The 13,159-nt window shown below is 28.0% G+C and overlaps 1 protein-coding gene across 1 annotated transcript; it reads left to right on the top strand.

Moving 5' to 3' along the window:
* Positions 1-328: 328 nt before the first annotated feature.
* LOC124919582 lies at positions 329-2,694 on the top strand. The gene is made up of 3 exons (XM_047459851.1): positions 329-1,087; positions 1,154-1,501; positions 1,808-2,694. The coding sequence occupies exons 1-3, from the start codon at positions 638-640 to the stop codon at positions 2,417-2,419; spliced, it is 1,410 nt and encodes a 469-aa protein (XP_047315807.1). The 5' UTR covers positions 329-637; the 3' UTR covers positions 2,420-2,694.
* Positions 2,695-13,159: the final 10,465 nt, after the last annotated feature.

Consider the following 13,159-nt stretch of genomic DNA (forward strand, 5'->3'; position numbering starts at 1 on the left):
ATCTTCATTTGTTAGAAAATGTAAAAGTGAGAGGAAAGAGAGAAAAAAGAGAAATTATTTAATTTTTTCAACGAATAAATTCCCTCACCAAATTCTCACCACCCGATTATTTCTAATTCCGATTATTTCTAATTTAAAAATTAGAAAGAAGAAAAAACTTGTTTTCACAGTAATTATTATGTTGACACTGTAATGTAATCTTTCTCTCACACACTTCATCATCTTCCCCTCTCCTCCTCTCTGTAACACGTTTTTTTTACCAGTCGTCTCTCTCTAAAATCAAAGCTCTCTCTCTAAAATCAAAGCGTTTTTCTCGACTCAGTTTTCCACCGTTTGCTTTTCCATTCATCTCAAGCTCGACTGACTGCTGGACTTTCTCTCTTTCTCTCTCTATATATAATATATATATATGTATACTGATCTTTCAGTTTCGTTTCAGTTAACTCCATTATTACTTTGATCTTCCTCCCTCCCTCCCTGACGGAAATCCTTGTATCGAGTTCCTTCCGTCTTTCAATTTCAATTTCTTACAGTTTCATGGACTTGTCATTGATCAACTGCCTTCTATAAGAGTAGCCATTGCGATATATTCGTTATTATATAGACTAGTGCAAGTAAATTTAGGATTATTCAAACAATGGAGAAGAAACATGGCTTCTTTTCTGCACTCAAAGAAGAGGTAGTTCGAGGTTTATCTCCGGCTAGGTCCCGCGCCAAGAGTCCGGCACGAAGTGTGTCGCCATTGTCAGGTCTACTTCGCCGTAAGAATCATCATTACCACGTGTCCAATCAGGACCAGTTTATTTCGAGATCCGGAAGTTTGAGGCCTGTAGGCGAGACACTCACGCCCTTAGTGGAGGGTCCGGATCCGGATGGAGGTGAAATCGGTGAATCTAAACGTGTCGGCTCCTCCAGTATTGGACAGTGGATGAAAGGACAACTCTCTAGGGCTCCTTCTGTAGCTTCCAATGCTTATAAGCGATCTGATTTGAGACTTTTGTTAGGCGTCTTGGGTGCTCCGCTCGCTCCGGTTCATGTTACAACAAACGATCCTCTGCCTCATCTCTGTATCAAAGACACTCCCATTGTATGTATATAATAACTCTAGAATGTGTTGAATCTGCTTAGTATAATATTGATTGTATTTTTACAGGAAACTTCTTCTGCTCAATACATTCTACAACAATATACAGCTGCATCAGGAGGGCAAAAACTGCACAACTCAATTCGAAATGCTTATGCAATGGGGAAGCTGAAAATGGTGGCTACTGAATTTGAGACTGCAGCTGGGGTGACGAAGAACAGACATGCAGTTAGAGATGCAGAATCAGGTGGGTTTGTTCTCTGGCAGATGAATCCAGATATGTGGTATGTTGAACTTGCAGTTGGAGGAAGTAAAGTTCATGCTGGTTGTAATGGCAAGCTTGTTTGGAGACACACCCCATGGTTAGGTTCCCACGCTGCCAAAGGCCCTGTTAGACCTCTGCGTCGCTCACTTCAGGTGAATTTTAGATTCCTAATCACTCATGAAAGACCCAAATTTCAATTCCTAATCACTCACTGTTCTTAAAATTACTCAGATCCATTTTGAATTTGGTACTAAGCTGATTAATTTTAGATAATTCACTATACCCATAAACAATTTATTCATTAATACATCTGACAGTCACATCTTCAACCAAAAAAATCATAATATGTTTATATTCAATATGCATTATGAATCCCCTTATTACAAAATAACCTAAATTATGCTTCTTTGAATCCAACAAGATAGTCTTCACATAATTAACATTATTATTTAATACAGGGAATAGATCCAAGAACAACAGCAGCAATGTTCGCCAGTGCAAAATGCATCGGCGAGAAAACAATCAACGGGGAAGATTGTTTCATCTTAAAACTCACCACAGATCCTCATACCCTAAAGTCAAGAAGCGAAGGCCCGGCAGAAATCATAAGACATGTATTATTCGGCTACTTCAGCCAAAAAACCGCCCTTCTAATCCACATTGAAGATTCCCACCTAACCCGAATTCAATCCACGGGAGGCGATTCAGTTTATTGGGAAACGACGATGAACTCGTTTCTCGAAGATTACAAACTGGTAGAAGGAATCATGGTCGCACACTCGGGTCGATCAATTGTAACTCTATTTAGATTCGGCGAAACTGCGATGAGCCATACAAAGACTAGAATGGAAGAAGCTTGGACTATCGACGAAGTTACGTTCAATGTACCTGGTTTATCGTTAGACTGTTTCATTCCCCCTGCCGATATTAAATTTGGACCTATTAGCGAGAGTTGTGAACTTGGTCAAGATGATAGGGGAAAGAACTCGGTTTCTATTGCTTCTCATCGGGCTAAGGTTGTGGCTTTGGAGAAAGGTATCGATAATCTGTTTTGGAAAATGGAAGTTTAACAAATTATTTTAGTGGATTTTGTTTATACTAATTAATATAGGGTTAACTTCAACTTGACATTTAGGGTTTAGTGTGTTTTTTTTTGTTGTTGTTGTTATTACCTTGAATGTGCTTGAAGAAGAAAATGTTGAAGCTTTTCTTTTCGATAGTATTTACCAATGTAGTCATTTTGTTTTTGAGGTGTTAGATGAATTTTACTTAATTATGTTATCATTAGTGTGTTGGTATGCATTATGGTTATGTTATAAATGTAAAGTTTTAGATTTTTATTGTTTGTTTTATATTTTACCATGTGATTGGATTGGATTTGGGGTTTAGTATTTTTTTTAACTCTTTTTATTTGTTCATATTGGTTTTGGATGTCTCTTTTTATGTTCCAATTGACCATCCCTTTTGACCAAAACCCTAAATCTACCATAAGAGTTATGTATATTTTGCTTTGATTTGAGATGATAATAACTTCATTATGAAGCAAACTTTATACACTATACATTACATAGCATTTAAATACCTTTAGCCATTAATCTAACTGTTAGGTTATCCTCAAATAACTTTACATATTCAAAACACAATCTGAAGATTCGAAAAAAGAAGTAGGCATCACTGATATTTGTAGTGTAAAACAAGGCACTTGATTCCAAACAAGGCATAAAGAATGTTGAGGTCTATTTATTTTTTTGCAGTCGGTGCAACAATATGTCATTAAAAGCAGATGTGATACTTAGCTGTAAACTAATCTCAAGTTCTTTAGTCTCAGATGTGCCCTGTTAAAGTTATTTGTGGCCAATTACTTTTACTCAATCTTATTATTAATCTAAAATTATAATTAATGGGTCTGTTTGTTTGGTTGCTCAAATTGATAGTAGTCTACTTATTTTACAGGTCTGTTTGATTTTAATTTGTCACTAGTTGGGCTGTTATGTTGAAAAAATGGAAAAATCTTGGATTTGGACTGACATAAAGGGATTTTACTATTTTGTCCTAAAAGAACATGATCAATCAATTTCTTTCAAAATATTTTTTCTTATATATCAAGTTTCTAATTTAGATACAATAATATTTTGAACTAATTTAATTATATATATATATAAGCTTATTATAGATATGAGTAATCTTTTTGTTGGGTTGCTTTTATGATTATTACAAAGGTTGTCAATAGCAACTCATTCAAACAATAATGGTATTTTTTTTAAAGGTGAAATAAATTTTACTATTTTTTTTCCCAAAAATTGTATAAAAGATATTAAAACTCATCAAAAACAATTTCGTTCAAGTTCTAATAAAAAAAACCCATTAAACTGACCAATGATAAATAGGAAAAAAAATGATATTTATTGTCTTTACTTGGCCAAATTTGACACGGTGTTTACTTTACTTCATTGATAATAGTAAAAATTATACATAAATTTGACCTAATAAAATGAATCAAACTAACCCTAAATCACAGTGATGATTGAGAATCTTATGTAGACTCACTTATGATTTTAGTCATTTTAAAATAAATGTGAGGTCAAGATATATGAGGAGGGCCAGCTTTCACCAGATGAGATCATGAAGACTAAGATTGACTAACTACCATATTTCTTAGGCTATGTTTGTTTAGAGTTAAAACCATTTCCAAACCAAACTGTACCTTAATAGATGAATGGTGCTGGATTGGAGAGGATCACATCATTATTTCTTACTTTCACTAATTAGTTCAGTTATGTGTATTAAATAAGATTGCACTTTGATTCAATATATTTTTTCTTAAAAAAATATTTAATTTAGACATAATATAGTTACTTGTGAAAACTCCCAAACCGGACCGGTCTAGTCCCGACAATAGATCTCTCTTGCGGTCCAGGAAGGAAGCAAATAGATCTCTGCCCCATTCATCATTTCATTCAATATGGACAGGCTGAAATTGACTAACATTAAGACCTGTTTGAAATCTCATTTTACTGCATAATATTGTTTTGAGGGATTTGAGTTTTTGTTGGAAATTTGTATTCTTTACATATTTGTCTTTTAGGATATTAAAAAAATTATTTTATTATTATTTATTAATATTATTTAAGTTTTTTATATAAAAATTAACATTTCCTCAAAATCTTTAAATAAATAAAGGATAATGCAAGAACCTATATTACAAATCATGTTTAAAGGGGACTTTATAGTTATAGATTTTCATTTTCATTTAGTTTGTTGTAGTTGAATTTTAAATTGATCATATTTTATTCATAGATCACTAACATAATTATAACAAATAAAATTGGTACTTAGAGATAAGAGTCCTTAATTGAAGAATGCTATATAATTAGATTTTTTTATTATTATTAGGAATTGACAATTGAGTATTAATCGACTAAGGTATCTCCATCGGTACGTATAATGGGTTTTGCATGCCTTTTTCTCCTCCAACCGTCTTACAAAAGCAATCGCATTATGCGTTTTAGTCGTCTCTCTCCTCCGGCCAAAACGCATATATGCTTATTAACTGTTCATCTTCAGCATTTTTGCTATTTTTCAAGCCCTTAGCCTATATATATATTTTAATAATTTTTAATTTTTTTACATGTAAATTAATCTTTCAATTTATTTTTATATTTTTTTAAATAAAAAAGTTATAATGTTTTTTAAATGTAAAAAAATTAAATCAATAAATTTATTATACTTAAAATTTTATATAATTTATTTTTATAATTTTACGTTATATTTTATAACTTAAATTTTATAAATTATAAATTTATAATTTTAAACGGTAAAAATAAACATAGAAAATATATTTTAAAAAAATAATCAGTACAATAATTAAAAGTACAACATAAATAATAGAATAGTTAAAATTATTTATAAATAATATTTGTTTTAATATAATATGTTTGTTTATTTAAATGTATTATTGATTTTTTTTTTATGAATTATTGATATATAATTAATTTTATCTTAATTTTATTAAATGAATGAAAAAATATTGAAATTAAATATGTAAAGTTAAAAAGTATATTGATAATATTAATAAAGTTAAAAAAGTTAGTGTAAGAAAGGAATATTTTAAGAATATTTTTTTGAGTTTAGAAATGAGTTTTTGAGTTAAAGATAAATTACTGTTTGATGTGACGTTTACTGCATTTTTAGTTTGAGAATAGATTTGTAGGTTGGAGATGATCTATGTCATTAAAAGTACACGAATTAAGATATATAATCTTGTAAATTAGTTTTATTCATTTTGTTATGTTTTATTTATAGGTAAAAATGACATGTTTTTATAATTAAGTTAGATTCACTTTGATATGATTGGTACTATCAATAGAGATTAGGGTTTGACTATTGATAACAACTTATGATAAACAATTCGATAATAATCTTGTGAGGGATTAATATCTGTTTTTTTATTCTTCACAAACCCTTCGAACTCTTGAAACAGATTCAAGTGCGGAAGTGTTCATCATATTTGAAGCTATGAACCGATGAAAGATAAATGGCAGAAAGTAAAGAACGCAAGGAGTTGTTTATGGATGTTCAGAGTAAACCCTTCTACTTCACTCCTTCTTCCACAACCAAAAGGATATCCACTAAATATTTTGAATCAAATACAACTTACTAAGTTAACTAACTCTCTGTTGAACAGAACAACCTCTGTTCAACTTACAATATTCTCAACAATATTCTCACAGCTAGACAGTAATTGATTTTCTCTCTTGAGTTTGAATGATGATAGAGATTAGTAAGAGTAAGAGTAAACTTGTGAATTTAGTAACTGGTAAGGTGATTCATCCGTTGTCCTTGAGCAACTATTTATAGTAGAAAGACATCAACGGTCGAATCTTCTTCGTGGACACGTGACAAGTGTCCGTTGGAAGGCCGCCCATAGTACCAGAATGTAACAGATTCTGAGCAAATGGATAGTGGACATATCAAACTTGTAGTGCGCCGAATATCATCTAAACTTGTCTTGTACTCGACAGACAGTTGGAAGGATATTTGCGTACGTGGCGTTCGTTCATTTGATATAATTAGTTGTCTTGTCAAACTGCACGGAAGTGAGTGGAGCAGGAGTAGCAGACAACTAGTTGATCGTGGTTAGACGTATACTTTCTTCAGACAACTGCTAAATCAAAGCATTAGACGTGCTCCATTAGACCAAGTCTAAAGGAGTTAGACGTCCTCGTCTAACTGTGCATCCCTTTAGACCAAGTCTAAAGGAGTTAGACGTCCTTGTCTAACTACGCATCCTTTTAGACCAAGTCTAAAGGAGTTAGACGTCCTTGTCTAACTACGCATCCCTTTAGACCACGTTTAAAGGAGTTAGACGTCCTCGTCTAACTACGCATCCCTTTAGACCACGTCTAAAGGAGTTAAACGTCCTCGTATAACTACGCATCCCTTTAGACCAAGTCTAAAGGAGTTAGACGTCCTCGTCTAACTACGCATCCCTTTAGACCAGGTCTAAAGGAGTTAGATGTCCTCATCTAACTATGTTACCCTTTAGACAAAGTCTAAAGGAGTTAGACGTCCTCGTCTAACTACGCATCCCTTTAGACTAAGTCTAAAAGAGTTAGACGTCTTCGTCTAACTACGCATCCCTTTAGACCAAGTCTAAAGGATTTAGACGTCCTCGTCTAATTACGCATCCCTTTAGACCACGTTTAAAAGAGTTAGATGTCCTCGTCTAACTACGCTTCCCTTTAGACCAAATCTAAAGGAGTTAGACTATCACGTCTAACTACGTTACCCTTTAGACCAAGTCTAAAGGAGTTAGACTACCACGTCTAACTACGCATTCCTTTAGACGTGGTCTAAAGGAGTTAGACTACCACGTCTAACTAAGTTACCCTTTAGACCAAGTGTAAAGGAGTTCGACTACCACGTCTAACTACGTCTAATTAGCCTGCTTAGATCATGTCTAAATTAGCATAGTCTTATGCACATGCACAAAATAAAATAAACAACTTAACTTTATTCTAATTAAACATCATCAAAATTCAGTTGTTTAATATTTCATAACTTTTGTTTATTTCTAAATTAATTACTTCTCACTTAATTAAATATTTTTTTTACTTTATTTTTAATTTTTCCAACACAATTGTCACATTGATTTTATAATGGTGAAAGTAAAATTTGTTATTTTTTTAGTATAAAAATAAATTTCAATACAAGTATTCATATGAAATAATAAATCATGGGTCAAACCTCATTACATTTTTAATTTGCATGAGTTGTATGTTATATGCTAATGCATGCAAGAGGTCAAACAATGTGCACATGATCATATATAATTAATAATTAAGTTTGTCTAATATTATACATATATTTAACTTAATTCTCATATTGGAAATAATGAAATGTTTACTCACTTGTAGGGTCAGCCGACATGAATCAGATCATTAAGATCATATTTGATATAACCATGATAATGTAGTTTAAATTTTGTACAAATCGACACTAAACGTTTTATTACAAATTTGTAATTTCACATAACCCAATAAAATCGAACTAACTAATAAAAAAAAATTTGTTTTAATATTTAACATTTAAAATAATTAGATAAATATGAAAGATATTAACACTATCTTTAAACATAACTTAATTATTAAATATAAATGTATTTAAAAATAAAAGTTGAATATTTTATTTTATATTAAAAATGATAGGTTTATAGACACGTGTATAAAATGAGGCGTTTAAATTAAAATAATTGGTACTATCCATATTAAAAAAAGTCAAAATTATGTTATTTCAAGATAATTTTCTTGTATTCATTTAACAAAATATTCAAATTTATTTATAGCCTGGTTCTTTTAGATTTTTTAAAATATCTATTTTAAAATCAATTTTTTAATTAATTGCTTCTTAACAATTATATCATTAATTTTATTAATCAAAATACTAAAATACCCTCTAGTTTATTTTTATTTATTTTTTATTTATATATATCAATACTTTTAAGTCTTTTGATCAAAAATAATCATCACCTCTTTAAAATCATCATCAATCATTATTTTATTCTCTCTAGGTTTTTTTCAAAAACCCTAATCCAAACAAGGCCATAGTGTTAAATTAAACTTACAATAACTAAATAGACTTAAGTTACTTATGCTAGTTTTTATGTATTTATTTTAAAAAATTATAAATAAAGAAGTATAATCGGTCGATAATCTAACCTATTAATTGAACTAGCATGTATCCCGTGCATTTGCACGAGTAATAATATAAAAAATCGTGAAAAAATATTACGGTAAAAATTTTATGGGCGGGTCAACCCACAATTCAACCCAAGTATCCATTTACTCTTACATATATCCAAATTAACCACAGCTCTCGACCCGGCAATCCGGACACTTTAAAAATTAAGCATCATTATATATATATATATAGATTAGTTAGTTAAAAAGTTGAACTTATATTGTTAAAATGTCACGCGTTTATCAAATTTTGGGTTGAATTTAAAATTTAAAGTGTTATTAGCATAGTTGGTTAAAAGATTGTACTTGTTTTGTTAGGTTGCAAGTTTGAACCATACCTATAACATTTTAAATTTTATTTTTAACCGTTTTAAATTTATGGGCGGGTCAACCCACAATCCGACACAAATATTCATTTACTCTCACATATATATACAAATTAACCACAGCTCTCGACCCGGCAATCTGAACACTTTAAAAATTAAACATCATCATCATATATATTGTAATTTAATTATGAGTATACTAATTAATTAAGTGTGATTAAATTATAAAAGTTAACCCAATAGTTAAGCTTGTTAATATGTTGAAAAATATTATTTATTTATTTATTGTCATCAAGCACAAGAAAGGGGGAAAGCGGACTGGGAATCTCACTATTTCTTGGAAATGCAAAGTTTAAGTAAAAAAATATTTTATGAAATTTGACTTTTTTTGACTGTATATAAATTAATATTATTGCAGAATTTCAGGAATTGGAATAGGCTTCCAAGATATATTTCTTTTTCCAGTTTAGGATTTCAATATGCCATCACTAAACTTTATACGTCTAGTAAATTGTGATACCATTAATGACTACACACTTTCACCACTTCTTCTTTCTTCATCATTATATAGTAAATAATGATTTTTATAAAAGTTAGAAAATAAAATGAGAATTAAAGAAAAAAAAAATTATTATTAGAATGTTTCTTTATTAACCCTCTAGTTTAGCTAAATATTTAGGTTTAATTTTTATTAAGGCGGGAGAAAAAAATAATGATGGATAATGATTTTAAGAAGATAATGATTATTTTTAGTAAAAAAATTTAAAATGTATTAATATATATAAATAAAAAATAATAATTTAATCTAAAGAATATTTTAGTATTTTGATTAATAAAATTATTGATATTATTGTTGAGAAATAATTAATTAAAAAATTAATTTTGGTGGTATTTTTTTTAAAACTTAAAAGAGAACCGGAAGTCTGTTATTTTAAATTAAATTGAGGGATACATTAAAATTTCAAATTTCAAATGATAATAGTTTTTAAGAAAGTGTAGGTTTGATAATTAGTACATTTCTATAATTCATATTTTTATATTTGATAAATTATTTAAAATTAAGAGTTAAAATTAAAATTAAAATTAAAATTAAAATTAAAATTAAAATTAGAACTAAAACTATTATCTAAGCTTATATGGGGAAGGAGGCGAAGTTATACATTTTTTGCTATATGTTTTCTAATTTTTTTTTTTATTATCTACTAGATAAATGTGTTAAATTAATAATTATTTTTTTAATTTATAAAGTTAAAATGTCATACCAATTTTTTTTAGTTTAGAAAGTTATATATATATATATATATATAAAATTTAAAAATTAACATGCAAAATATATATATTTTTTCATTAGAATAAACTTTTAAATAAAACTTTTGATATTTGAGTTTTCTTACTAAGTTGTGTGTAACAAATATGTTAATAATATATATATATATATATATATATATATAATATATTTAAATTGTTTTTATTATATTTCTTTTAAATCTATGATTTGGAATTAAATTACAATTTTATAATTTTATCAAACATAAGAATTGAATTATAATTTAATGTCAATTCTTGTGTAATTATAATTAAAATTAAAATTTTAATTTTAATTTTAATCATTCAATACTTTTATAGATTTTTATGTTCCATTTTGACTAATAACATTTAATTTTGAGTACATGCCTTAAATTGTGGATAGTATATGTAGCCTCTAAAAAATTAGAGGTTTAATGTTCAATTTCGACTTATAACATCGTATTAGCCTTTAAGAAATTAAAAGTTTGTATGATGGATTTCCACCTATAACATCTAATTTATATATATTAGTACATAATACCCAAACATAAATTAAAATATTATATATATATATATATATTATTTTAAAAAGTATTAAAAAAATTAAAATATAATAAAAATTGCATTTAGCCCAATTATGCACCATCAATTGGGCTAACATGATATCCATGCTTATATTTGTAGACACCAAAATGGGCTTAAGTCGGAATGAATAAACAAAACACTTTGAAAACCCAAATATGTATAATATATAATAAATAGCCCATCAGGCCTACTTATTATTACCATCCCTCACTATTACCTGATAATTAGAAAAAATAAATAATATAAAATTATTTGTTAAAATTTAAATAATATGTGAAATAATCTGATAATAATTTATACAGTAATTTGATCATAATTATTAATGTAACAAAAAGTTAAACAATAATATGAATCACCTATTCACAAAACAATTAGGTAGAATAAAATAAAATAATCTTAATTAATAAAAAGAAAATAATTTATTTTAAAAAATTCTCAAATAACTTTTTTTTTATCCCTTTCGTTTTCTTAAAAAAAAAAAAAATACAAAATCTTAAAAAAACTCTAAATTTATATAATTTGCTTTAAACATTAGAATGTTATATTTTTTTTTTAGTAAAAAATGATTTTGTTTGATTTTGGTTTATTTGGAATTTTTCAAAGTGTTTATTAAAATTGTCATACCTAAAAATAGTTATTTAATTATTATAATTTATTTTATTTGAATTTTATAAAAATAAAGTAATGAATTTTGATATATGAATTTGTGTCTAAATATTTTAATAAAATAAGATTATATTAAAATAATTTCTAATAAAAGTTAAAAAAAATATCAAACCGTTTAAAATTTAAAAGTTAATGTTATTATATGAATATTGTACTTTGAATGAAAAATAGTTAATAAGTGACGGTGAGTTTATATGAATTTAATTTAAAATAATTTATCTCAAATAATCTTAATTTAAAAGAGATTTTATTTAATATTTTTAGGAATTTATTACTGCTATTAATAGAATTATTTTAGTTTTGCTAAAATTAGAAAATTGTAATAACAATTATATTGCATATTAAACTTAAATGTAATTTTTATTATTCTAATTATTAATGTATTAATATATAATTTTGTGTTTTTTATAACTAATTTATCCTTCTAACTTGTTTGAAAATTGTAAAAAAAATGATTTTTAATTAATTATTAAGATCTCATATATATATATATATATATATATATATATATATATTATTGACCGTGCTTTGTACATTGAAGAAAAAGCTCTAGTTTTTGTTCAACAAAAAGGGCAGGACGAGAATGAGTGCAAAATAAATTTATTATATTAAATTTTTTATAATTGTTAACGGTAATTCTCTTAGATTTTTAAATGTTTACAAAAAATTAGACAAGGTGATCTTTCATTTCTTGTTCGTTATTTTTATAGAAATTCTCTAAAAATGATGACTTTCGTAGAAAATTTTGGACTCATTTGTAGAGTGAGTTGTGGGTCAAAAGATATCTTTTGGCATATTACATTTATTTTTCGCTGATGACATGCTTTGCATGGTTCAGACTACATACACGAATTTTAAACACCTTCAGAATATTTTGTGGTTATTCAGTGAATGTTCTGATATTCGAGTGAATCTTAATAAGTCATACACATTTTTTCTCAAATTCTGTTTCGAATAGAAGAATGATAATTTTGAAAAATGTGTTGGGGTTCAAAATTAGTGGTCTTCCATCAACATACCTCTGTATGTCATAGGTGCTAAATTACGATTCAATGTCATTTGGAACCCGATTATCACTAAAATGGAATGTAAACTGTCTAAATGAAAAAGTAAAATAATATTGAAAGGGGTCGGCTAATCCTCATTAAGAGAATGTTGTCATCTATACCCACATATATGACATCTTTATTCATTCTCCCCAAGAGTGTGACGGTAAAATTGAGAGAATAATGTGTAAATTTATATGGGGATATTCAAACTCATCGTTTTTTCATTTAGTTAGTTGAGATAAAGTTAAATATTTTAAAGATCAAGGAGCTCTGGATATTCGAGATCTTAGTTTCTTTAATAAGGATATTCTATTAAAATGGTGTAGTAGATTTACTACGGAATCGAATAGTCTTTGGGCATCGTTAATCAAATTTAAGTATGGTTTATGATTGGTTCACAAAAATGTATAATTATCCAGCGGGCTGTAACATTTAGAGAAAAATTTATTCTATGTGAAAAAGTTTTCATGAGCAATCTAGATTCATTGTGGGGATGGTTCTTCGATCAATTTTTGGGATGACATTTGATGTAGTGTCAAAAGTCTAGTTACAACGTATTCCGAGCTTGTTTCCATTGTTATATGTAGAAATACCACACTTACAGAAATATTTGATCATGGTTTAGTGGTTTCGATAGCCGAATTAGATATAGAAGAAGA

Source organism: Impatiens glandulifera, chromosome 1 (genome assembly GCF_907164915.1).
Source record: "Impatiens glandulifera chromosome 1, dImpGla2.1, whole genome shotgun sequence".
NCBI lineage: Eukaryota > Viridiplantae > Streptophyta > Magnoliopsida > Ericales > Balsaminaceae > Impatiens > Impatiens glandulifera.

What these genes read in the sequence shown, in the direction of transcription:
- LOC124919582 (XM_047459851.1), top strand. Translation starts at nt 638, where the DNA reads ATGGAGAAGAAACATGGCTTCTTTTCTGCACTCAAAGAAGAGGTAGTT. An exon ending in GTATCAAAGACACTCCCATT is followed by an intron (nt 1,088 to 1,153) that starts GTATGTATATAA and finishes GTATTTTTACAG; the next exon opens with GAAACTTCTTCTGCTCAATA. An exon ending in CTCTGCGTCGCTCACTTCAG is followed by an intron (nt 1,502 to 1,807) that starts GTGAATTTTAGA and finishes TATTTAATACAG; the next exon opens with GGAATAGATCCAAGAACAAC.